General features: G+C 42.6%; 1 protein-coding gene across 2 annotated transcripts; it reads right to left on the bottom strand.

Moving 5' to 3' along the window:
* Positions 1–3,405: 3,405 nt before the first annotated feature.
* slc66a2 (solute carrier family 66 member 2) lies at positions 3,406–26,431 on the bottom strand. Of its 2 annotated transcripts, XM_024395623.2 has the most exons (5): positions 25,389–26,431; positions 24,965–25,098; positions 22,988–23,038; positions 17,233–17,449; positions 3,406–6,151 (listed from the first exon to the last, which is right to left on the bottom strand). In XM_024395623.2, exons 1-5 carry the CDS (start codon positions 25,589–25,591, stop codon positions 5,941–5,943), a joined length of 816 nt encoding a protein of 271 aa, XP_024251391.1. In that variant the 5' UTR covers positions 25,592–26,431; the 3' UTR covers positions 3,406–5,940. The 2 variants fall into 2 exon arrangements, with proteins under 2 accessions (XP_024251391.1, XP_024251392.1); XM_024395624.2 differs by lacking the exon at positions 22,988–23,038 and having other exon boundaries at positions 25,389–26,427.
* Between the last annotated feature and the right edge of the window lie 103 nt (positions 26,432–26,534).

Here is a 26,534-nt window from a genome sequence, read left to right as displayed (position 1 = left end):
TTTACTACATTCATTCGTACGAAATTCACATTGAATTTCCAACATCCATAATTGTGTCCTTTACGTGTTAAAACACAGCCACTATTTAACGTCACCTCTATACACAACCCAATATATATATAATTGGGACAGTTTTCTATGCAGATTTCAGAACAAATAGGGTCCCGAAGGAATTTAACACATTGGTCAATCACAATTCACACATTCCTATTAAAATAACTCAGTATAGGCCAATTAATAAAAAAATAAAAAAATAAAAACAAGCAAAACAAGATCTCTTTGATCAATGCCTTAGGTTCTTATGTAAAAATAATTTGGCAACGATTCATACTCACGCTCAGTACTTCCTGATCAAAATTTGGTTTAGACTATAATACAATATGCAGATTTCGAGTTAACAGGCTCTGCTTACCTTATAAGTAGAGCGCTCTGATCAGTTTCCTGAGGCAAGATGAATGGCTGATTTTCTCCTGTACAGATCACTCTTCCGTCTGATTTTGAGCCGTTGATTTGTTTCGTCCTCTCACACCAAACTTATCATAGATCAAATTCAGGAATAACCATCCTCTTGCTACCAAGTTTGTTAGTGTTCAAATACTGGAGAGTCGAGACCAAATCACGGACGCTGGACAGAGTGGATTTCAGTTGTAACAAAAGGCAGTTTTAATGAGTCAAAAGTATCTTGTCCTGCAGTTTAACGTGCACGGACCTATTCGCATAACTCAGTAGGGAGTTAGGTGAAAAAGGGACCTATACAAAGGTTACAATCATTTTTATACATAGAATAAAGTAGGTAGAGTCTTGTCGTATCACCTTCTGAATGGTCCAGAAGGGTTGGAGGCGGACCTGCTCTAGCCAGAGCAGGAGCCCCATTGGTGCAAAGCAGAGTCTTCTGTTCTGAGCACCAGTACCAGTAGTAGAGTAGACCAGTAGAGGGGGTGAGGTGTGTGTGTTTATGCAATGGTATTTGTGTGTCAGTGGATCGTGATGCAGGACAACAGAGAGGGGTCAGTTTTATGGCTGGGTGTATGTGTTCGTGCGATGGAATATCTGTGTTTCCTGGGGTCGTGAGACAACAGAGCTGAGGGGTGTAGTTTTAGGGGGGTAGTTTTATTGCTGGGTGTGTGAGCTGGTTCCTGTTTTAGCAGGGGTACGTAAGATGACTTGAGTCAGGCGGTTTGGCTTGGCGCTGTATAATATATGAGCTATGTGTATGAATGTTTACATATATATATATATATGACAGAACACATTCTTATTTACAATGACGACCTAGGAACAGTGGGTTAACTGCCTTGTTCAGCGACAGAACGACAGATTTTTACCTTGGCAGCTCGGGGATTCCTTTCGGTTACTGTCCCAACGCTCTAACCACGAGGCTACCTGCCGCCCCTAATGTTGCTCAAATGAAAAAAATAAACAAAATAATGAAGGTTTCTATCATGTAGATTACATCTCACATTCCAGTGTTCCAATTTGGAAACAAGACTGCATGGGATTTCTGTTAATGTGACTCCATGCAGCCAATGGTAATGTCGCTTCAGGTAGAATGCCAGGAGGCGCTCGTGGATTTTACAGCTCTCAGTTCCACCTCTTGACACTGCTATGCGGATGTCGGCTAAAGCGGATCTGATTGAATAGAGACGCAAGTGAAAATTACTAAATTCAGAAGGATTTTTATAACCTCAAAGTTAAAAAATGTCCTGCATTGAAAGTTCTCCTGAAACAGGGTGATCAAATTAGGATCAGACATCGGTATGTCTTCACATCTGTGGAGATCTTCACAATTTCTGTAATAATCTGCACAGAATCTTGGCACTGATCACTTGCACCAAGTACTTTTAATGTAATCTCAAAATGCAATCCAGGTCATTTGTTTCTGCTATTAGATGAAGCACAGTGAAATCACATTAATATGTTGTATAAATATATACTACGTATTCCCATGTTAATTTAGCTGCTTTCAACCTTTTAAATGGTTGAAAGTGCAGTCCTATACATTTGGGTGACAACTAAACCAAAAATCAGACATTGTTTTTCCATTGGAATTTAGTTGTCCTTTCAGATGCTGGAAAGCATCGTGATAAAAAATGGGAAATTCAACTAACTTTTGGCTCTCTTTGAGTGGGTGAATATAGGTCGTAATCTCATTTATCAACAACGCAATCAAATATTACCCAATTATCCACGTTGAAATGACATAGTGTGCCCAGTGGGTTCTGTACACTAATTGAAATCATCCATCTCCCAAAATAAATGTAATTTAATTTGCACGTTCAATATAACTTATTAGGACTGTGCAGTATGATGCTGTATTCAGAACCAAGTGGGTAGGTGGTAATTGACAGTTGTGAAGTCGTAAATACGAGTTGGGTGCATTCACATTTTGTACTGGGAAATTCCATCATACATAGGAGGTCATTAGAAGGCTTGTGATTGTGTTGCTCTTTTTTTTGCCCATAAAAAGTATATCCAGAACTGTTCACTTCCTAAATTAAAAAGGCAGATGAACAGAATACTTTCTGTATCAACAATTTGTATTTTGTTCTTACCATAAACAGCTGCTGAAGATGCTGTTATGTTTGTTCTGCAAGTAGGAAAGATGCTGCCATGCTTCCCCTCTACAAGTGGGAAACTTTGAGCACATGGATGATAGAGGAGTTACCCACTAGTAATTACCAGTTGGAGGGGCGTTCAAGTGGATTTTTCCCAGTAGTATGCGGGTATTTACAAAATTACGAGATGAGATTGGACTAATGCTGCGATCACATCATAGGAGGAAGAAGCAGTTATTTTGTTCCTCCCAGTTGTTTTCCAAAAGGGAACACTATATCCTATACGGTGCACTACGTTTGACCAGGGCCCATAGGAATTTGGTGAAAAGTGCACCATGTAGGGAATAGGGTACCATTTGGAACAGAACCCAGTATCATTTCCCCTGGACTAGTTCTGCTGAGGCTGGCCGCCACATTCCTCTTTGTTTAGAATACGCTTTACATAAACCCTTTTGACTAATGTTGGTATTGCGTGGTCACAGTGCTTGTTGTGAAGACACAGCGAAGGTGCATTACCATGTAAGTGTTGTTGATAGCTGTTGAGGCCACATGCCTGGAGCCCAAACATGGACTGTGGTTGGTGATCCAGTGGTTCCTCTGACAGATGATGCTAACCAGGTCTCCACTGCTGATGGAATAGTATTATCAGGACAGGTGCTAACAGGCCTGCGTCAGAAATGCTACCCTATATTGCACACTACCTTTCTCCAGGGCTCTAGTCCAAATGAGTGTACCATTTAGGGAATAGGGTGCTATTTCAGATGCACCCTGGGTGTTCTGGTGTAACTTACACCCTTCACACAAACATCACTAGCATAATGAATTTACACAAAGCACAGTAGAATACAAGTTCTCATTTTGGCCTTTAATGACAGCGCCACAGAGCTTTCATGAATACTGGCAACAAGTAACAGCATATCAGACAGAGGTTGATTTAAATTGTCTATTGACGATGAACTGGCAATTCTATAGCAAGAACTGGCCATTCCATGGAAAGGAATGTGGTGATGTACTGTGTAGAAACACAACAAAAGACACAATGTGGTAATAAAAAGGTCATCAAATATAAAAATGGCCAAAAAATGTATAACACAAATGATAACTATAAAAGAAAATTGGGGGTACATAAACAGGCTGTGATTCAGTCCAAGGCGCCTTACAGAGCAGTGCACTGGACAGCCGACAATGCACTTTTTAAAGTCAATTTCCCCCGAGTTCGCGGAGACAGAATTCATGGTATGGACACTGCGAAAGTCAGTTTAGGTGTAAATTGTCGGCAGTCCAGTTCAGTGTTCGATAACGCAACTTAGTTTTAGGTCAGGATTCAATCTATGTAAAATAAAATATTTAAAAAAAATCACAAGGATTGGCATTGTTTGATCAGCATCTACATGAACAGAGGAATAGTTTTGCAGTTTTACCCATGAACAACTAAAACTGAACCACCACCAAAAGAATACAACTTCACATCAGAAACAGTGAGTAATTTTGGCCCGGTTGATGCTACACAACCAGTTTACTAGGTGCACAACTTCTTCCTACAATGACAACAACGGTCACCATTTGACATGCGTCACCGTCCTCCTCATCATTGTAAAAAAAGAGCTTGATAAAGGGCAAGTGAACAAGGTTTGTGATTATACAAGCGTTTCAGGATTAGAAAAAGATGGATAACAAAACAAATATTCCGCATCGCCAGTGATTAAAATAACGTTTCCCAGAGTATCCAGCGTAAAAAAATATACCTGCGTCTGAAATGGCACCCTATTCCCTATAGAGTGCACTACTTGGTCAAAAGTAGTGGAATAAACAGGGAATAGGACGCCATTTTGGACGCAACCAACTACGTCTTAGCAAGCAGTTCAGAAGTGAATATAACAGCTGTAGTGCTGGTATCGTCTTGGTTACACCCAGAGAGATTCAACTTACCATGTGGTCAAACACTCCAAGAGGTTGAGTCTGGACATGCCTACTACTTGGCTAGAACAAAACCCTGCACCCACACCAGCCCTCGGCAGGATAAGATTTGTCTCCACCAAAAGCACACATCTAAAACATTTGAAGAAAGCTGAAGAAAGAAATATTCATATAAAACTCTAAAGGTCCTATTTAAACAAATAAAAGGTTTCTAGGGGTGCTTGAGGCTGAGAGGAGCAGGGAGATGAGTTGAGTTGTTCATAGACCAGCAAACAGACGGTCACTAGGTCCTCAGAAGCCTTGTTTATACCTGGCGCTAACATGCGACCTTTGTCCTGATCTTGTCCACATTCTGATTGTGCCCATATTTCCAGAAATGTGTCTACACATGGTACATATGTGTCTTTAAATTGTCTACACCTGTCTGAAAATGCGGGCACCATCAGAATGTGGACAGGAGAAAGGATGTTAGAATCAGGTATAAACAGTGCTAAAGACAGGAGCGCTGTACTTCCCGATGCGTTGTTGTAGTTTTCATTAACCATAAAAAACACAGAACATAGAAAGTCCTTCCAGTTCCCTGGCCTACAAACATGGCTGCTACTCCTTTAAATGAAAACAGTAACATAATATTTGTTTCACACAATGTCCTACCTCCCTCTCTCCACTGACTCCCTTACTGTCCGTAATACCAGCAACACAGTGGTCCACTGAACCACTGAGTCCTTAAGCTTTACCTCAGAGTCATCTGAAGGAAACGTGTTGGGCTCCCAGGAACCAGGCCTCTGGCCCAGATAGCCTTTTTCATTTTTGGTAAAACTGCTGTTGCTTCCAGTTGAATTAATCTTGTGAATTTTCCAACAAGCAGCAGCAGCAGTCGGAGGTCTTTCAACCAGACCAGAAGAGGCCTAAGTGATCAGACAGACCAGACCCGTGGAGAACTTAGAACAAAGAGCCGTCTAAATTAAATGTAGAATCTAATTTCCCCCAAAAAATAATAATTCCATTGTACATTCAGTAAGGTTTCTGTTAGTTACTCTGATGATCGGTTGTACATTGTGATCACTGGCTGAGTAACCAGCCCTTTGTGAAAGTCTTTTAGGGGTTTTCCATGCAACAATCATCAGATCTATGGACAGGAAAGCTGGTCCACACTTCCTCGAGAGTCCGTCCATACACAGTGCATATGACTGGTAATGTAGATTGATGCATGTGCATAAGATTCTGTGTGTATGCTCAGGTATATTCATATATATATATATATATATAGGGATATATTCTTAGGAATATACTTGTATAACCATTTGCACAACATACAAATACATACATATGACTGGAGGTCCTATCTGTTTTGAAAAGAAATGTAACAAGTGTCATTCAGCAAAATTCTTCAGGCAAAGTAACTAACTAGTTTGTGTGCTCATGACCGAATGGTAACGATGTGTGTGTGTGGGTGTGTTAGGGGGTCTCAGAGTGCCTTGGTGCTGGTTGTGTGTGACACGGTGTGTGAGACGGGTTTCTGCGGGTAGCGGCTATAGTAGTAGACCTGGAATAGAATGGCAATGTCCACTCCCACCTGCAGCAGACCACAGGTCCAGAACTGGACAGGCGCCTCAGTCAGCAGGAAGTAACCCGTCTTAAAGGTGTCCCCACTCGTCCACATCATCACCATTTTTATACTGCAGGGAGAAAGGGAGTAGAAAGAAGAGGGGGGGAAGATAAACATTTCAATGTTAGCAGAGCTAGATACAGTGGTTATGTCCAAAATCTGTCTTGCCTACTACTTACTAAAATGACATAGTGTGTACTAAATGATACTACGTACTATGTATTCTGTACTGTTTAGTATAAATGCATGCAGTAAGCAACAAATCAATATACTAGGCTCACCCATACTAAGAATGCGTCACCTAATGCACAATTGCGTCGTTTCCCACCATCTGTTCCTTTTGTTACAGCCTGTCCTCTTATCAGCCTATTATCAGCTGTTGTCAAAACACACGTGGGTCTGAAAATATGTTTCTCTTCCTCCATAGAGTGCAGTAAATACTAGATGAAAAGTCTAAACAAGTATGATATTCTGGCATTTAAAGGATACAACAAATTTCACACTATAAAAAGTTATATTTTTGCATTGCCAAAAAGCCTACTATTTAGAACGTAAGTACAGGTATTTAGGCCGGTGACACACCTGAACACTACCTTAAGTCATGACAGAAAAGAGACATTAGGAAATCATGAAACACAATAACAGACCAAATACATCGTCAGAGGTGGGGATACTGACCCACTATTTCCAAAACAAACTATTAAAAGGAAAGAAATTGAATTAATTCAAGTTAATTTGCCACAACTCTTCTGGAGTTTAGAACTCCTCTCAGGGAGGTTAATAAAATTCAGACGCACGGTGCGGTGAGTTCACCCGTCTGCTCTCTGCAGCAGATCTTCTCCCTCCTTTCTCCTCTCTCAGGGAGGTGCTTAGGCCGACTTCTCAGGAAGTCAGAGTAAATAAACAACTATAGTTCTGTTGTTCAGCAGTAGCTTTTAGAACAACTCTGTGGTTAGAATCCGGTGTGCTAGATTAGGGTTGTAGCGAAAACCTACAGGACAGTAGCTCTCTAGGAACAGTGCTGGAGAGCCCTACTTTAGGCTGTGGCCCCTCTCTGTGTTACTCTGCAGCATTGTGAACTATAATGAGCCAATAGGGAAGTAACCCACTAACAGTAAAAGGGCAGTACAGCAGGAGGTCTCTAGGTATGTTGTCTACTGTACAAAGACCAAGCTTTGAAAGCCCTCTACTTTTTAGATGGAGAAAACAGCATTGCTTATTATAAACGGGTATATGCAAGGTTTCTTGGCATGCTGGGCTCCCAGGATCTCCGCTCCATGTTTCTAAAACATCCAAGTTAGTTTTTATAATGAGAAAAGTCTTGACAGTGTTGGTGATTATGGATAAATCACAACAGACAAACAAACAGTCTCCCCAGCTACTGCTATCCCTCTCCTCCAACCTCCCTCTCGTCTTTGGGACTCTTTGTTTTTCTCCCCAGGCTTTGTACTGAAGCCAAGGACGGAAGGTAAACGCTGACAAAGGAAGGACTGAGGCACAAACACAGTTAGCTAACAGCATTCAGAAGTGTTTGCAATAAACCGCCTACCACAACAACATTCCCACAACAACACTCCCTTCTGAACGAAGAGGCATCCTCTATCTGCTGTTCTTCACACTACCTGCCTCGTGTCGTGACATTTTGGAGTAGGGACCCCTGCTCTGAGTGCCAAAGCCAATCCTGACATGTCAGCACTTTCCATTCACGTGTAAACAACACAGGTTAGTCAAAGGACAGAATGCTAATCTGAATATAAACACATTTAAAGGGTGAGGGTGGGGGAGATGCCTCATCTAATTGGTGTCAAGGGAAGACCTGTCAAATCATTCACATTTTATTTGTCACATGCGCCGAATACAACAGATGCAGACCTTACAGTGAAATGCTTACTTACAAGCCCTTAACCGACAATGTGGTTCAAGAAATAAAGAAAATATTTACTAAATAAAATAAAAGTTTAAAATAAAAAGTATCACTATAAAATAACAATAACGAGGCTATATACAGGGGGTACCAGTACCTAGCGAATGTGCGGGGGTACAGGTTAGTCGTGGTAATTTGTACATGTATTACAGACTCGGTCAGGGAGAGGTTGAAAATGTCAGTGAAGACACCAGTTGGTCCACGCATGCTCGGAGTTCACATCCTGGTAATCTTTGTGAATGTTGACCTGTTTAAAAAGGTCTTGCTCACATCGGTTACGGAGAGCGTGAACACACAGTCGTCCTGAACAGCTGGTGCTCTCACGCATGCTTCAATGTTGCTTGCCTCGAAGCAGGCATAAAAAGGCATATAACTCGCCTGCTAGGCTCATGTCACTGGGCAGCTCGTGGCTGACTTTCCCTATGTAGTCCCTGTATAGGGCTTTGTATGGTTGCGGTGTACGTTGAAAATTCCAAATAATTATTCAGACAACATTTTCTAGGCGTTTCAGGGAATGGGTTTTTGCACTAAGCAAATACACTGATGTCATATGGTATGCAGTAGTAGGCCCAATAAACAAATCCATAATAAATACAACACATATCCTATGAATATTATACCGCATCCGTGACGTTACGACTGGGTCATAACCACACAGTACTGTCAAGTATTGACTACACTGCCAATACCTCTAATATGGTACCACTCTCCCTATGTCATTTATCTGATCCTGTATCAATGTTATTGGCAAGGCAACATGTTCAATGATCCATACAAGTGAACTGATGAAGATTTGCTGAATTGAGGCTACAAATGGTGGCTTCAAAGTACGAAGACTATCGTCTAGCTGAAGCCACTTAGCAGAGGTAATTGTCTTCAGGCTGATTACAGGGTACAGGTTCACCCCATCTCAGGCTGTCTGCTAGGTCCAGTTGAAGTCGGAAGTTTACATACACCTTAGCCAAATACATTTAAACTCAGTTTTTCACAAAGAGGTAAAAAAACCCTGTATGCATCGGTGGTGGTGGAGGATGGAAGACCCTCTGCATTTCATCAGGTAATCAGCAGCTCCACAGCCCAGGTGGGTGGGCAAGTTGTCATAGACTTGTCTGACAAGGTAGTGATGCAGTGTTGTGAATGCAGAGCCAGACTTGTATACTGACTGAATGTAATGGTCAAACAGCAGTTAGATGGCAGGCTAAATAAGGCACTCCCTCTGAGCGTGTTATCTGTCCATGGGAAACAGCTCACACAGAGAGGACTTATAAGGACAGTCAGTCAGTAGGCGGTCTGCAGAGCCTGTCTCTCCATGTTCCATTACCTTTATCTCAGGCCAGGGGCCCAGACATCAACGCCAGCAGCCCAGGTATCCCCCGCCTAGCTACCCTCCCCCGCCTCCCACCCCAGTCATTAGTTTGACTTCTCCTGTCGGTTTATGTTCATTGCTGCCCTGCTACACACACAGACGCACGCCCACACACGGCTGGAGACCCGACATCATGCCAGCACACCTAGACCAAAGTGCCATTAATTCTGCACACAGAGAGGCTGATAGGGGGGGAAGCCACACACAGAAAGGATAGGAGGGAAGACCACAATAACTAAGTACATCCATCTCCAAAACCACTGGGCAAACCAACCCCACGCAAAATCACCACACCAGGAAATATTCACAATATAATACATCTCATCCAAGGTGACCACAGGGGTTAAATTCAGCAGGATTACATAATGTGTGTTTCGTAAGCTTTCAACTTGTGCCTGGCTCTGACAGGTCAATATAAACAGGAAGTGATGGAAAAGCAAACGCATGCCTTCAGCCTGTCATTAGCAGGCTGATGACATAGTCAGTTTTACAAGGGTATCTTACCGATCCTTGACTTCGGTGATGTCATTTACAAAATAGCCTCCAACACTCTACACAGCAAACTATCACAGTGCCATCTGTTTTGTCACCAAAGCCCCATATACCACCCACCACTGTGACCTGTCTGCTCTAGTCGGCTGGCCCTCGCAACATATTCGTCGCCAGACCCACTGGCTCCAGGTCATCTATAAGTCTTTGCTAGGTAAAGCTCCTACTTATCTCAGCACCCACCCGTAGCACGCACTCCAGCAGGTATCTCTCACTGGTCATTCCCAAAGCCAACACCCCATTTGGCCGCCTTTCCTTCCAGTTCTCTGCTGCCAATGACTGGAATGAATTGCAAAAATCGCTGGTTGGAGACTTATATCTCCCTCACTAAATTTAAGCATCAGCTATCTGAGCAGCTTACCGATCGCTGCAGCTGTACATAGTCCATCTGTAAATAGCCCATCCAACTACATGCCTCATCCCCATATTGTTATGATTTGCTTTTTTGCACACCAGTACTTCTACATCATCATCTGCACATCCATCCCTCCAGTGTTAATGCTAAATTGTAATTACTTCGGTACTATGGCCAATTTATTGCCTTACCTCCTTACTCCATTTGCACACACTGTATATAGATTTTTCTGTGTGTTATTGACTGTACTTTTGTTTATCACATGTGTAACTCTGTGTTGTTTTTGGTTGCACTGCTTTGCTTTGTCTTGGCCAGGTCGCAGTGGTAAATGAGAACTTGTTCTCAACTGGCCATACCTGGTTAAATAAAGGTGAAATAAATCAAATCAAAAATTAGCATCAAGTGTCCCAAATGGCACCCTTTCCCTAATAGGCCCTGATCAAAAGTAATGCACTATAGTGCATTCGGAAAGTATTCAGACCCCTTGACTTGTTCCACATTTTGTTACATTACAGCCTTATTCAAAAACGTCAAAAAATTTAATAATCTACACACACAAAGCAAAAACAGGTTTTTAGGAATTTTAGCAAATGTGTTAAAAATAAAAGGAAATATTACATTTACATAAGTATTCAGACCCTTTACTCATTACTTTGTTGAAGCACATTTGGCAGTGATTACAGCCTTGAGTCTTCTTGGGTATGACGCTACAAGCTTGGCACACCTGTATTTGGGGAGTGTCTCCCATTTTTCTCTGCAGATTCTTTCAAGCTCTGTCATGTTGGATGGGGAGCGTTGCTGCACAGCTATTTTCAGTTCTCTCCAGAGATGTAAGATGGGGTTCAAGTCCGGGCTCTGGCTGGGCCACTCAAGGGTATTCAGAGACTTGTCCCGAAGCCACTCCTGCATTGTCTTGGCTGTGCTTAGGGTCGTTGTCCTGTTGGAAGGACTCTAGAGCAGGTTTTCATCAAGGATCTCTCTCTGTACTTTGCTACATTCATATTTCCCTTGATCCTGACTAGTCTCCCAGTCCCTGCCACTGCAAAACATCCCCACAGCATGATGCTGCCACCACCATGCTTCACCGTAGGGATGGTGCCAGGTTTCCTCCAGATGTGATGCTTGGCATTCATGCCAAAGAGTTCAATCTTGGCTTCATCAGACCAGATAATCTTGTTTCTCATGGTCTAAGAGTCCTTTAGGTGCCTTTTGGCAAACTCCAAGTGGGCTGTCATGTGTCTTTTACTGAGCAATGGCTTCAGTCTAGCCACTCTACCATAAAGGCCTGATTGGTGGAGTGCTGCAGAGATGGTTGTCCTTCTGGAAGGTTCTCCCATCTCCACAGAGGAACTCTGTCAGAGCGACCACCGGGTTCTTGGTGACCTCCCTGGCCAAGGCCCTTCTCCCCCGATTGCTGAGTTTGGCTAGGCAGCCAGCTCTAGGAAGAGTCTTGGTGGTTTCAAACTTCTTCCATTTAAGAATGGAGGCTACTGTGTTCTTGGGGACCTTCAATGCTACAGACATTTTTTGGTACCCTTCCCTAGATCTGTGCCTCAACACAATCCTCTCACAGGTGGACTCCAATCAAGTTGTAGAAACATCTCAATGATCAATGGAAACAGGAGGCACCTGAGCTCAAATTCGAGTTTCATAGCAAAGGGTCTGAATACTTATGTAAATAAGGTATCTCTGTTTTTCTAAAAACCTGTTTTCGCTTTGTCATCATGGGGTAGTATGCATAGATTGATGGATTTTATATTTTATTTAATCCATTTTAGAATAAGTCTGTAACGTAACAAAATGTGGACAAAGTCAAAGGGTCTGAATACTTTCCGAATGCACTGAATATAGGGAATAGGGTGCAATTTGGGATGCAGATCTGTTGCCATTAACCATCTCTGGACCTGACTGGCATGGCAATGGCATGTTCTGGAGTTTGGCTCAACACATTCATTATTTTATGAAGGCATATTTTTTAATTATGAGTCTTTGATAATCAATATGATAATGAGCTTCTCAATCCTTCTATTTTTAGTCTGTTGCATGATCATTCAGAGACTACTTGTGTTGTGTTGTGTGTGTGTGTGTGTGTACAGAAAGTATTCACACCCCTTGACATTTTCCATATTTTGTTTTATTACAGCCTGAATTTAAAATGAATTAAATTGAGTTGTTGTGTTACGGGCCTACACACAATACCCCATAGTGTCAAGTGGAAAGTGCAATAAGTGGAATTATGTTTTTGGAAACTTTAACTAATTCATTAAAAAAAGAAAAGATGAAATGTCTTTAGTCAATAAGTATTTAACCCCTTTGTTATGGCAAGCCTAAATAAGTTCAGAAGTAAAAATGTCCTTAACTTCTTATGGCTGCAGGGGCAGTATTGAGTAGCTTAGGTGAAAGGTGCCCATATGTGCCCAGAGTAAACGGCCTGCTCCTCAGTCCCAGTTGCCAATATGCGCATATTATTATATGCATATTATTAACACTCTGAAGTTTCTAAAACTGTTTGAATGATGTCTGAGTATAACAGAACTCATATGGCAGGTAAACACCCGAGAAGAAATCCAAACAGGAAGTGGGAAATCTGAAGTTGGTCGATTTTCAACCCAGCCCCTATATAATACACAGTGGGATATTGGTTATGTTGCACTTCCTAAGGCTTCCACTAGATCCCAAACAAGTTTCTAAAGATGGTTGACGATTCTACTGTGAAGTGGGACCGAATGAGAAGGGAATGAGTAAGGTCTGCCATGAGCTGATCATGCTCTGACCATGCGCGTTCACATGAGAGGGAGCTCTGTTCCATCGCACTTCTGAAGACAATGGAATTCTCAGGTTGGAACATTATTGATGTTTTATGTTAAAAACATCCTAAAAATTGATTCCATACATCGTTTGACATGTTCCTATGGACAGGAACGGAACTTTTTGATATTTTGTCTGCAACTAGGGAACGCGCTTCATGACTTTAGATTTGTTTACCAAACGTGCTAACAAAAGTAGCTCTTTGGACATAGATGATGGACATTATCGAACTAAATCAAACATTTAATGTGGAACTGGGATTCCTGGGAGTGCATTCTGATGAAGATCATCAAAGGTAAGGGAATATTGATAATGCTATTTATGAATAATGTTGACTACCCAATATGGCGGATATCTTTTTGGCTGCTTTGTTGTCTGAAAGATGTACTCAGATTATTGCATGGTTTACTTTTCCGTAAAGTTTTTTTGAAATCTGACACAGCGGTTGCATTAAGGAGAAGTGTATCTATATTTCCATGTCTAACAATTGTATTTTCATCGACATTTATAATGAGTATTTCTGTAAAATGATGTGGCTCTCTGCAATATCACCTCATGTTTTTGGAACTAGTGAACGTAATGAGCCAATGTATACTGATATTTTTTTATAGAAATATGCACTTTATTGAACAAAAGATATATGTATTGTGTAACATGAAGTCCTATGAGTGTCATCTGATGAAGATCAAAGGTTAGTGATTCATTTGATCTCTATTTGTGCTTTTTGTGACTCCTATCTTTGGCTGGAAAAATGGCTGAATTTTTCTGTGACTTGGTGGTGACCTAACAATCGTTTGTTGTGCTTTCGCTGTAAAGCCTATTTGAAATCGGACACTTTGGTGGGATTAACAACAAGATTACCTTTAAAATGGTATGAGATACATGTATGTTTGAGGAATTTTAATTATGAGATTTCTGTTGTTTAAATTTGGCGCGTTGCACTTTCACTGGCTGTTGCCATATCGATCCCGGTAACGGGATTGCAGCCCTAATAAGTTTTTAACAAGTTACATAATAAGTTGCATGGACTGTCCCCAATAAGTGTTTAACATCATTTTTACTACTACTTTATCTCTGTACCCCACACATACAATAATCTGTAAGGTCCCTCATTCGAAGTGAATTTCAAAACAGACTCAACCAAATACCAGGGAGGTTTTCCAATGTCTCGCAAAGAAGGGCACCTACTGGTAGATGGTTAAAAAATATCCTTTTGAGCATGGTGAAGTTATTAATTACACTTTGGATGGTGTATTAATAAACTCAGTCGCCACAAAGACGAAAATTATTTTATTTGAATGCTTTTCTTGTTTTTGTGAAAATGTTGCATGCTGAATGCTAGGCTTAATGCTATGCTAGCTTTCAATACTCTTACACAAATGCTTGTTTAGCTATGGTTGAAAAGCATATTTTGAAAATCTGAGATGACAGTGTTGTTAACAAAAGGCTAAGCTTGAGAGCTAATATATTTATTTCATTTGCGATTTTCATGAATAGTTAACATTGCGTTATGCTAATGAGCTTGAGGCTATGAATAGGATCCCGGATACGGGATTGCTCATCGCAACAGGTTAAGTGTTTTTTTGGGGGTATCTGTACTTTACTTGACTATTTATATTCAGGTGTGTAAAGCTCTTAGAGACATACCCAAAAAGACACAGCTGTAATCCCTACCAAAGGTGATTCTAACATGTATTGGCTCAGGGGCGTGAGCTCTAATGCAAATGTGACTTCATTTTCAATACATTTGGAAAAATGTCAAAACACATGTTTTCAGTTTGTCATTATGGGGGTTGTGTGTAGAAGGGTGAGAAAGAAAATATATGTAACACATTTTCAATTCAGGCTGTAACACAAAATTTGGAACAAGTAAAGGGAAGTGAACCGTTTCTGAAGGCACTGTGTGTGTGTGTGTGTGTGTGTGTGTGTGTGTGTACACGCGTGTGTGCGTTGCTCATGACTCGGTCACAACTGCGTGACTAATAGTAGGAACTCGGAACACTACTGAAGATCCTCAATTAAAACTCCATGACGATGACAGCAAGGGCACTAAATGGGTATAATATAATCATCATCATAATAACAGCATTAGAATGGAGCGTTAACAATGAAGCGTCATGTTCTATATACATTTAATTGTCTGTGCGAATCCTGCCTAAGGATTTAATCGCTAGGGAGAATGCAGTAAAAAGCCAATAAGTTAAATTAAAAGAATCTAGGGAGGCATCCTGTTCAAAATAAGGTCTCAGTTTAAATAATACACGATACATTCAAAGGTATGTGGGCTCCCCTTCAAATGAGTTGATTTGTCAATTTCAGCCCCACCCGTTGCTGACAGGTGTATAAAATCGAGCACACAGCCATGCAATCTCTACAGACAAACATTGTGAGTAGAATGGCCTTACTGAAGAGCTCAGTGACTTTCAACGTGGCACCGTCATAGGATGCCACTTTTCCAACAAGTCAGTTAGTCAAATTTCTGCCCTGCTAGAGCTGCCCTGGTCAACTGTAAGTGCTTTTATCGCGAACTGGAAATGTCTAGGAGCAACAAGGGCTCAGCCGTGAAGTGGTAGGCCACACAAGCTCACAGAATGGGACCGCCGAGTGCTGAAGCATGTAAAAATCTTCTGTCCTTGTTTGCAACACTCACTACCGAGCTCCAAACTGCCTCTGGAAGCAACGGCAGCACAACAACTGTTCGTTGGGAGCTTCATGAAATGGTTTTCCATGGCTGAGCAGCCACACACAAGCCTAAGATCACCATGCTCAATGCCAAGCGTCGACTGAAGTGGTGTAAAGCTCGCTGCTATTGGACTCTGGAGCAGTGGAAACGGGTTCTCCGGAGTGATGAATCACGCTTCACCATCTGGTAGTCCGACAGACGAATCTGGGTTTGGCGGATGCCAGGAGAAAGCTACCTGACCGAATGCATAGTGCCAACTGTAAAGTTAGGCAGAGGAGGAATAATGGTCTGGGGATGTTTTTCATGGTCCGGGCTAGGCCTCTTAGTTCCAGTGAAGGGAAATTGTAACGCTACTGCATACAATGACATCCTAGACGATTCTGTGCTTCCAACTTTGTGGCAACCGTTTGGGGAAGGCCTTTTCCTGTTTCAGCATGACAATATGTCCCTGTGCACAAAGCGAGGTCCATACAGAAATGGTTTGTTGAGATCTTTGTGGAAGAACTTGACTGGCCTGCACAGAGCCCTGACCTCAACCCCACTGAACGCCTTTGGGATGAAAAGGGAACACCGACTGCGAGCCAGGCCTAATCGCCCAACACCAGTGCCGGACCTCACTAATGTTCGTGGATGAATGGAATCAAGCGCCGCAGCAATGTTCCAACATCTAGTGGAAAGCCTTCCCAGACGAGTGGAGGCTGTTATAGCAGCAATGTTCCAACATCTAGTGGAAAGCCTTCCCAGACGAGTGGAGGCTGTTATAGCAGCAATGTTCCAACATCTAGTGGAAAGCCTTCCCAGACGAGTAGAGGCTGTTATAGCAGCAATGTTCCAACATCTAGTGGAAAGCCTTCCCAGAAGAGTGGAGGCTGTTATAGCAGCAATGTTCCAACATCTAGTGGAAAGCCTTCCCAGAAGAGTGGAGGCTGTTATAGCAGCAATGTTCTAACATCTAGTGGAAAGCCTTCCCAGAAGAGTGGAGGCTGTTATAGTAGCAATGTTCTAACATCTAGTGGAAAGCCTTCCCAGAAGAGTAGAGGCTGTTATAGCAACCAAAGGGGGGACCAACTCCATATTAATGCCCATGATTTTGGAATGAGATGATCGACGAACATCTGTCCACATACTTTTGGTCATGTAGTGTATAAACTAAAGAACATGTTCACTTCTAGTAGAAAATCCTTTCACTGAATGAACTAAAGTCAGTACCAGTTAGGCCTCTGAATTACATATCCAAGTATTTAAGTGTTCCATAAATTAGAATGAATTTATACACAGGTGTGCAAATGAAAAAAAACTGTTTGAAGTCATAGGTCTCATAATAAACCACTGAAGGTCAGCAGCTGGGCTATGAGTAGTATGGAAGCAAGAGATGGGATGAACGACAGCGAATGTCAAGTGAGAGAAAGGGGAGACAATTGAATGGCTACTGTGGTGATTTCAGTGTGTATGTGTGACTCCCTCACCTCATCCCCTCAGTACTCTTGTTCTGGTAGTTACAGTAGAGCTGCGGCGTACCCAGCATGGCCTCCGTGAAGACAGCCAGGAAGCCCAGGCTCTCTACGAACACAGACGAGTCCAGCAGCAGGTAGGTGACGTATGCCGCCAGCAGGGTGAACGCCACCACACACTGCAGGTAGTCCACGAAACGACTCCACGACCAGAAGTGGCTCCAGTCAAAGTCTGAGGCAGACAGACATGCGGAGAGAAAGTAAGACACAATACTAACACTGACAGTTCTTACCTTTTCAAGGTCGATCTTTCTCCATCATGATACGTTGGCTCGAGAAGGCTGCAATAAAAAGCATTGCATGTGACGTGAAACAAGGAGGTATAGCTGCATGGAAAATTCATTTGGAAAATGCAGAATGATTTACTCTAATGTTCCTGCCTCACTGACTTCCCAAATGTTTCCTAAAAGGTTGAATGGTTTTTTCATCAGGGAAATAAACAAAAACAAGTGCAGTTCAAGTTTACTGAAGAAGGATCCATATGAAGTATGACAACTACAGGCCTGCAATACAATCTCTAGTGATCTGACAACATCTCAGCTAGGAGACTGGCACCTCCACAATACATTGTGCTGCTACTCCCTGTCATCTCTAACCTATAGGAGTAGCTAAGACAACCGTAACGCGATCAGTGTATGAATAAGAAGGTTAGTGATGAGGATGCCTCCTTCTTTGGCATGTTGACGATTATGTTACGTTAAACTGTCAAAATGTTAGTCTTATTGATTCATTCCCTTTCCCTGCGGTAAATCAATGAAGTCACCACTGAGCTGCACGTAATGCGTTTTAAAACTTCACTGAGACAACAATACACAGAGCCTGACCCCGCTCTAAATTACGTTAGGGGAGAGAAGAAGAAATGGAGGAAATTAAATCACCACTGAAAGGAGGGGGAGAAGAGGTGGAGGCGAAACACGCTGTGCAGCATCTTCAATAGGATTTTCCACAAACCTCTACGTTGTACAGGGTCACATTGAAATGAGATTCTACTCATCTAAAAAGACACATTGGAACATCAAGCTCCTCTGAGGAGGCCTGTGGAACAGAGTATGGGACGAGAGCGTCAGAAGGATTATGGAGAAAAACAGTTTCAGGAGCTACTGGTGAACCTCGCGACTCAAACACACTTAAACTGAATCAAATAAAAAGAGGGAGCAAACTCATACATCTCATCTAGAATAACATGGTTGGTTTGGTTTCCTAGCATTCTCCATAATCACATTTCCTTTTGAGAAACCACAAGAAGAGGTATGACACATTACCTGACGTGTCCAGCTGACTTACTGAGATTGAATTCTGAAGTGCATTCTAAATTACAATGGAATGTATTTTACTGAAATATTGATGTTCACCGGATCTGAGATTTAGATGGCATTTCTAATACGCATGGCAGACGGGTGTATGTGTGTATGTGAGAGTATGTGTGGAAGTCAGAGTGTGCATGATGGATTATCATGTCTACGGTCTGCAGCTAAATCACGGAGTGGGGTGAGTCCGTCTTGCCCTCACTGATAACAGCAATGCCTTGAGGGGGGTGAGGATATCTCAAAGAGGCGCACACACACACACAACACACACATGGCTTATTGTAATGGTAGAAGAGTGTTGTTACAGGGTGTTTACAGCAGCACCTTTACATGCTACACCACACTGTGCCTCGCCACCTCTGTGCCATTCATCTACTCTGGGGCGCTCTCGTTCCATCGCTTCCCTCGTCCCCTCTCCTAGTTCATCTCTCTGTTAAATCTGACATGAGGCCACTGTGTGTGTGTGTGTGTGTGTGAGAGAGAGAGAGAGAGAGAGAGAGAGAGAGAGCTGGAATCATGTCATATTGCTTTGCATGTGTTGGTCTCCTCAGAACATTAGTTTAGAAGCTGTCATTTAGCCTGTCAGGTCTGACAGTTACATGTTGTCATTCATAGTCCATAATCATGCAGGGAAAACAAAAGCCACCTAAAATAAAAATGGTCCAGAAAAAATGACCTGCTTTTTGGGGCTAAATTCAAAGCTAGAAATGTGAGGAGAGTAGGAGGTGATTCATTGGAACCGGTCAGATTCACACCATACAGGAGAGACTGATGACTAATAAGCATCGAAAGAAGAATATAGACTATTCCCAATGCCCAGTTCCCCTGTCCTCCCTGATTGTCCCTTTAACAGTACAGGCCTAACAACCAACCCCCCTCACATATCTGGTACTGCTAAATACTGCTCAACGTTCTTTGTTTGAACTCACAGGGAGGGAGCTTAACGCACCTGTACTCCGTGGTTATTTCTCCAGAGTGATTGGGAACCTGCTGTCATAATGGATCCAGGATGAGGTGCCATAGAGAGAAGGAAGCCAGGGAGGGAAGCCAGCTCTGAACATCACAGAACATTAAACTGTTCGGTACAAGCACAGGACACACACACACACAACAGTCTCAGGAATATACAGAAATCTACTGGTTCAACAGGTCCGTGTGACAGTCCGATGATAACGTGTCAGAATACTGTTGTTTCGTCTGTCTCACTTTCACACTCATGTTTACAACTTCAGTGAAAGCAGGTGAAATTATTTTTGAAATATTCCATTGTAGCCAACCTCATCAAAGCCTGAAACCCCAACAAAGATAAGGAGACATCAGAACTATTTGTTACTCCCAAACTACATTTAGACAAACCGCCCTTTAGGGAGTTCGCCAAAGAGTCGTTTGTTGATGAATTCCTTCTTTTACATCCCATACATACACTTTCCTTCCCTGTTTTATTTCTTTACCTCCAGCTGTACTCTTTCATCCTTCCAACAATAGTGGATTACAACATGCCTCTCCTTCTGATCTCCTCCTGGATGAATCAATAGAGGAACAGACCCATGTCTATGCAACAGACAGACGAGCAACAGACACATACACTACATGGCCAAAATTGTTTGTTGAACATCTCATTCCAAAATCATGGGCATTAATATGGAGCTGGTCCCCCCTTTGCTGCTATAACAGCCTTCACTCTTCTGGGAAAGCTTCCCACTAGATGTTGGAACATTGCTGCGGGGACTTGCTTCCATTGAGCCACAAGAGCATTAGTGAGGCCGGGTACTGATGCTGGGCGATTAGGCCTGGCTCGCAGTCGGCGTTCCAATTCATCCCAAAGGTGTTCAACGGGGTTGAGGTCGGGGTTCTGTGCAGGCCAGTCAAGTTCTTTCACACCGATCTCAACAAACCATTTCTGTATGGACCTCGCTTTGCGCACAGGGATATATTGTCATGCTGAAACAGGGAAGGGCCTTCTCCAAACTGTTGCATTAGAGGTTCCCGTTCTGTGCGCTTGTGTGGCCTACCACTTCTCTGCTGAGTCGTTGTTGCTCCTAGATGTTTCCACTTCACCATAACAGCACTTACAGATGACCAAGGGCAGCTCTAGTACGGCAGACTTCTGACTGACTTGATGGAAAGATGGCATCCTATGACGGTGCGACATGGAAAAAGTTACTGAGCTCTTCAGTAAGGTCATTCTACTGCCAATGTTTGTCTATGTAGACTGCATGGCTGTGTGCTTGACTTTATACACCTGTCAGCAACGGGTGTGGCTGAAATAGCCGAATCAACTCATTTGAAGGGGTGTCCACATACACTATATATACAAAAGTATGGCTATGGAACCGGCAGGGGCAAATAGTGAGGCTGAGGGAGACGGAGCCAGGGAGGAGAGGAATAGGGTCTGGGAGACAAAGAACCAGAGAGCCAGGGAGGAGAGGAATAGGGTCTGGGAGACAAAGAACCAGAGAGCCTGGGAGGAGAGGAATAGGGTCTGGGAGACAAAGAACCAGAGAGCCAGGGAGGAGAGGAATAGGGTCTGGGAGACAAAGAACCAGAGAGCCAGGGAGGAGAGGAATAGGGTCTGGGAGACAAAGAACCAGAGAGCCAGGGAGGAGAGGAATAGGGTCTGGGAGACAAAGAACCAGAGAGCCTGGGAGGCAGAGCTCCAGATACAGACCTGTGCTGCCCAAAGCTAGGAAGAGGCTAAGGAGAACATACCCTGGCTCTGGTTCCAGCTCGAATGCCAAGAAACATAACAACTGAACTCTGGTTCCGCTGCCAAGTACCAACTGTTTCATGTACAGGCCAGAACAGTGAACGTACATGTGGGACACAAAATGCCAGCTTTTGATGAGGTAAGTTGAAGACAGAATTAAGCTTTTTCTACTGTGATGAGAAGAAAGCCAGCTTACCATACCACTGGAGTTGTGCTGTAGAACATCACGCTGGGTGGAAACAATTTGATAAGTTGTAAGAAGTTGGCAGCAACTCCACCAGTCAACTCCCAGTTCCCAATGACAAACACACAACACTCAATTCCAAACACAGCGGCTGAATAAAAGGGTGGCAAAAAAATCACTTTGATTGCTGAAATGAATATCTTCAACAGTCTGTGCCTTTCTCTACAACTAGAATTGGATTCTACAATGCACAATCAAATTAAACAAACAGATTTTGATGGAGATTTTGGAATTATGTTACTCAGAATGAAGCATGGATTTTTAAGAGAGAAGACGATTGAACCCAATAAAGTGTGTGATGGACGGCAGTTCTGAGAAGGTAAACTACATCACTGTCAGTGAGGACTCTGGACAATATACAACACAGAGCATTAGAGGTACTGTAGGCCTTTGTTATTTCCCAGCACCACCTACTGTCCACACGGAGGATAGCAACTCCTTCCCATCTACAAAGCAGCAGTGTTAACCAGAACTAACCACAGCATTGAGATCCATTGTTAGTAAATGCATACTTATGATGGGCATCACACGCGATTCACAAAAACAAAGTTCTCAGCACAATGAAACAGGTACAATTGATTGCTGGTCATCAGCCTCTGTCAACTGGCTGGGTGAGGGGCTCCGTACAGTAACAAGAAGAGGGAGTTGAAACAAAAGGGAAAAGATAGAGGTTGAAAAGCCAGGACAGAGTTAGGAAGACTACTGTCACATCTGTGAGGTGTCTGTGCATCTTTAGCAAGCTGGTGTGAATCCAAGCCATCATCGTTGTTTTACCAGTTAGGACCACAGAGCAGTGCACATTAGCTTTCACGTGCAGCATTTAATAGAATTGTTGCTGTAGCGCTAACAAAATAACACTGAGCATAGTTCATTTCAAACCAAAAAAAAACATAACCGAGCAATAAGTCTATCAAGGTCAATAACATAGCAAGTAAATCGCAACAAATCAAAAGTCTTAATGCAAAGGTTAATCAATATATAGGAGTCTAGAATACATGCACTTTCATTTTCTGAGTAAGAATCTGATAGTCATCACAATCAGACAACTCAAAGAACTGAAGCAAAATTAAATGTCCATGCACAATCACTGCAATACAGTAGATGCATGCTATAGTAAACTAATATCAGTAGATATTAAGAAAAAAAACGCCTTTTACAAACTGAAACAATTCAAGCTATTGACTATAGCTAACACGCATTGTGCACTTCCATGCGAACACTATAACAACTATATTGGTTCTTTAGGAATCACAAATGGAAATATAACGAGGAAGGATCACATGCGATGCAGGAGGATCCATGCCAGGTTAAGGCATGATGATGCTGATGAGTTAGTGGCAGTTAGCACTGTGAATGGAGCAATACGAGAGGGAGAGCCACACAAGACCATGCGGTAAGGAAAGAGAGAGAGATGAAGGGAGGAAGGCAGAGAGCGAGAGAGACAGTACCTACCCAGAAAGAACTTCTTAGGGACTTTGATCTCCTCGTCCTTACTGTCTGTTGCTACAGACACAAAATAAGAAGAGGGAACAGAGAAAGAGAGCTTGGTTTCTCTTGTGCTACAGACCAGAACTGACCCACAGTTTGAAGTCAAGAGAAGTTTATTTTTGACATAAGGTTAGTGATTTCAAATGGACAACCCAACAACGACCCTGTGGGAATTAACATAGTTGAAACCTCAACGTTTGTTTTAAGTTAGAGTTGAAAGATCAACGTTTGGGTCGGACAGAGTTGAAACCTAAACTGTTGTACAGAGTAGAGACCTCAACGTTTGGCCAGAGTTGAAACTTCAACGTTTGCTTTACGTCAGACAGAGTTGAAATCTCAACGCTTGACTAATCATAAACAGCCTGTTTTCTCAAATCATCTGACCCGCCTACCTTGATCCTGTCAATTTGATTGGCTACCAAACTCTAAATTGAGGCCACATGATGGCAGCACTGAGCATTCAATGTTCTAGTATTCCGTTGGCAAGGAAACTGGTGTCGGTCAGTCAATCCACAGGCTGAGGAAGGGAGTTATGAACCAGATTCAGCAGCCAGCCCACTCTAGTTCCGTAAACAGATTATCAACATCCTGTTATGACTGCAATGGGAATATTTAGGATGAATAAAGTTAATGTTTAGCATGCTACATGTTTCACTTTGTTTAATACACGTGATTCTGCCAGTGTTCTGTTTGTGCAAGGTGTGGGTTGAATTAGAGATTAATAATCTCTTTTACAAGAGACCTGGCCAAAATAGCAGCACACAAAGTTGCGGACACATTGACAACTTAAAACACAAAGCACTAGAGTTTATATACATACATTTACACATTGAACAGCAAGATTTTTTGGGAAAGTGTGGTGCAACTAGTGGTCAAAACACTTAAATTTCCCATCAGTGTGAATATTATGGATTGTTCTCATATCTGTTGATCGTGTTTGATGCCAGACTGGAGGCGCAAGGACCGAGGACACACTGATTATTACTGTATTCTGTGACACGGTGTGATTATGTAGGCGCTGACAAAGTCACTGGCTCTATGTTTTCCTACAAGCCTCTCGGGCTGGTGATTACAGAACATGTGGTCAGTGCTGTCTGATAAGTATATTAATAAGGGCAGTTAGCCATTCTCTCTGCTCCTGTGTGGGATATTGTTCTCCTTTTTGCAGACTCTTTTATTCGCATGGAAATTACAAAGACAAACTAGAGTTGTACAGTACAGGGCCACATTCAGTAGGCAAATGTTGCAGATACAAATGTTTTACTTATTTAACCTTTATTTAACTAGGCAAGTTAATAACAAATTCTTATTTACAATGACAGCCTACCCCGGCCAAACCCAAACCCGGACGACGCTGGGACAATTTAGCGCCGCCCTATGGGTCACCCAATCACGGCCGGTTGTGATAGAGCCTGGAATCGAACCAGGGTCTGTAGTGAGGCCTCTGACACTGAGATGCAGTGCCTTAGACCGCTGTGCCACTCAGAAGCTCATAAATGTCATGAAGAGCCAACATGATTCATTATTCTACATGTCAGAGAGGCATGTTTGATCGACATAACCCATTTTTATCTGACCGTTCCACAACATTATGCCCTGCTGAATGAACCCCATAGCACTGGGTTGGTTTAGATTGTCATACAATGCTTTGGAGATTTGTGCACCACCTTGAGGTTAGCTGGGTGTGTATCTCTGTGAGTGGGTGTGCAGTCAGATTTGAGTTGTGTGTTTAAGCTGTAAAGTAGATCATGAAGATGAAGGAGTTCCTTTGTGAGGAAGGACAATTGGGCAACTAAGGAATGTGTAACACACACACACACTCCAGAGGTTGGTGATACAACCAAGCACTATCAGTAGTTCACACCATGATGTGAACAAGAGGTTATAAAGTGATTATAACGCTAGAAAGAGTAGGGACAGGCCAGGGAGGAGGATACCGACCTGTGAATGAACGTCGCTTAGTCTGGAGTTCGGTGGCTACGCGGACGTTGGTACACAGGTTGAGCATGATCAACATGGTGGCTATCATGACAATGCTCTGCCACAGGAGTGGCGTCTCAAAGTAGCGCCCAAACCTGGAAAGAGGAGACAGCGAGTAGTCAGGGCACAGGCTCCAGGGTGGCAATACTATTCTGCATGGAGACAATAGGCTTCTGTTGGAACCAAACAAAAACTGTGCTATGGAAACCAATACAAGGATTCCCGTGAGAGGCAGTATCATTTTCAAACACTGTCAAATCTGAAGGGCCAAATAGTTTAAGTCTGTCTGTTCTTCAAATGCACTTAGGCTACAGCCTTCACATGCATCAATGCACATTTGAATAACCTGAAACCTCAAGATTACTGCACCTATGGCAAAACTTACCTGAACAGTATACGTAGAATGTTAGCCACCAGTAGGACGAGGCAGACATAGGTGGAGAATCCCTCTGCATTCTGTGTCCGTCTGATGTCCCTGTACTGGGGGATGTAAGGCACCACTCCACCAAACACCATAGCCCCCGCAGCGATCCATGTCACCAGTTGGTTCAGGACATACATGAGCTGCTCAAACATCTCATCTTCCATGTTCTCTATCGGTTATCTAGTCTACCAGGGCACACAGCAAATCATGGGAAGTCCCAAAGGGGCTGCGCAAAGTTCTAGTGAGCTGCACTTGCCTTTCAATAATGTGGTGCAGCCTAGTCAGAGAATGTGAATAGACCAGTGCCTTCGTATGCTTATTGACAGTCAACTATTGGATCAATAACCAATGAAGGGGGGCAGAATTATGTGTTCCTGCCATAGAAAAAAAGTTCCTTCTTTCAAACCGGATGTAAAGCAGAAATAACTATGTCCATCAATGATGTTCTATTGAACTGTTTACAGTAGACTCCAGAGGTTCTACCTTAGCAGAAATCCAGAGTTGCGGCGCCTCTGTTTCATACTACTGTAACTATATGAGATGTACAATGTAACAAGTTGAATGTTAGGCTACAATTGAGAACATCAACAGTCCGCCAGATAAATCTAGCTCGTCGGTCGACCAATCAAATTAATGCAATATTATTCAATAACAGTTTCAATTGACTCAATTTTTCGCGATTTGTAAAGAAAACTAAAATAGTCAACCCTCGACATTTGCTTTCCAGTTGTCCCCAGTCTAATCGAAGCGACTCAAATCCCCAGTCTTCCGGATGGGTTTGTAGTTACAACTGGACAGCAGCATAAATCTGTGCGTCACATGATTGTCATTTACAAAACAAATCCCGTTTGTCTGAAAAATATAATTCCAGCAAAAATCGAAAGAGCGTGAATTTACCGGAAAGTGCAAAAAAAGCCTACGTCCACTGCTCTCTCCCCGCCACACAAACAGAAAGCTAGAGCAGCACTTCCTTCTACGTCAAAATCGTCGCTCCCTGCTTTGGCAACATCTGAGTTTGGCTGCATGGTCCTAGACAGAATCAGGTTTAAAGGGGCATCAACCACTTAGTGTATCTATGTATATCCTATTGTACTTGTTCTATTTTGA

This window comes from Oncorhynchus tshawytscha, linkage group LG31, assembly GCF_018296145.1.
Source record: "Oncorhynchus tshawytscha isolate Ot180627B linkage group LG31, Otsh_v2.0, whole genome shotgun sequence".
Lineage (NCBI taxonomy): Eukaryota > Metazoa > Chordata > Actinopteri > Salmoniformes > Salmonidae > Oncorhynchus > Oncorhynchus tshawytscha.
Note: the sequence above shows the minus strand (reverse complement) of the source record. Positions and strands in the feature narration are given on the sequence as shown.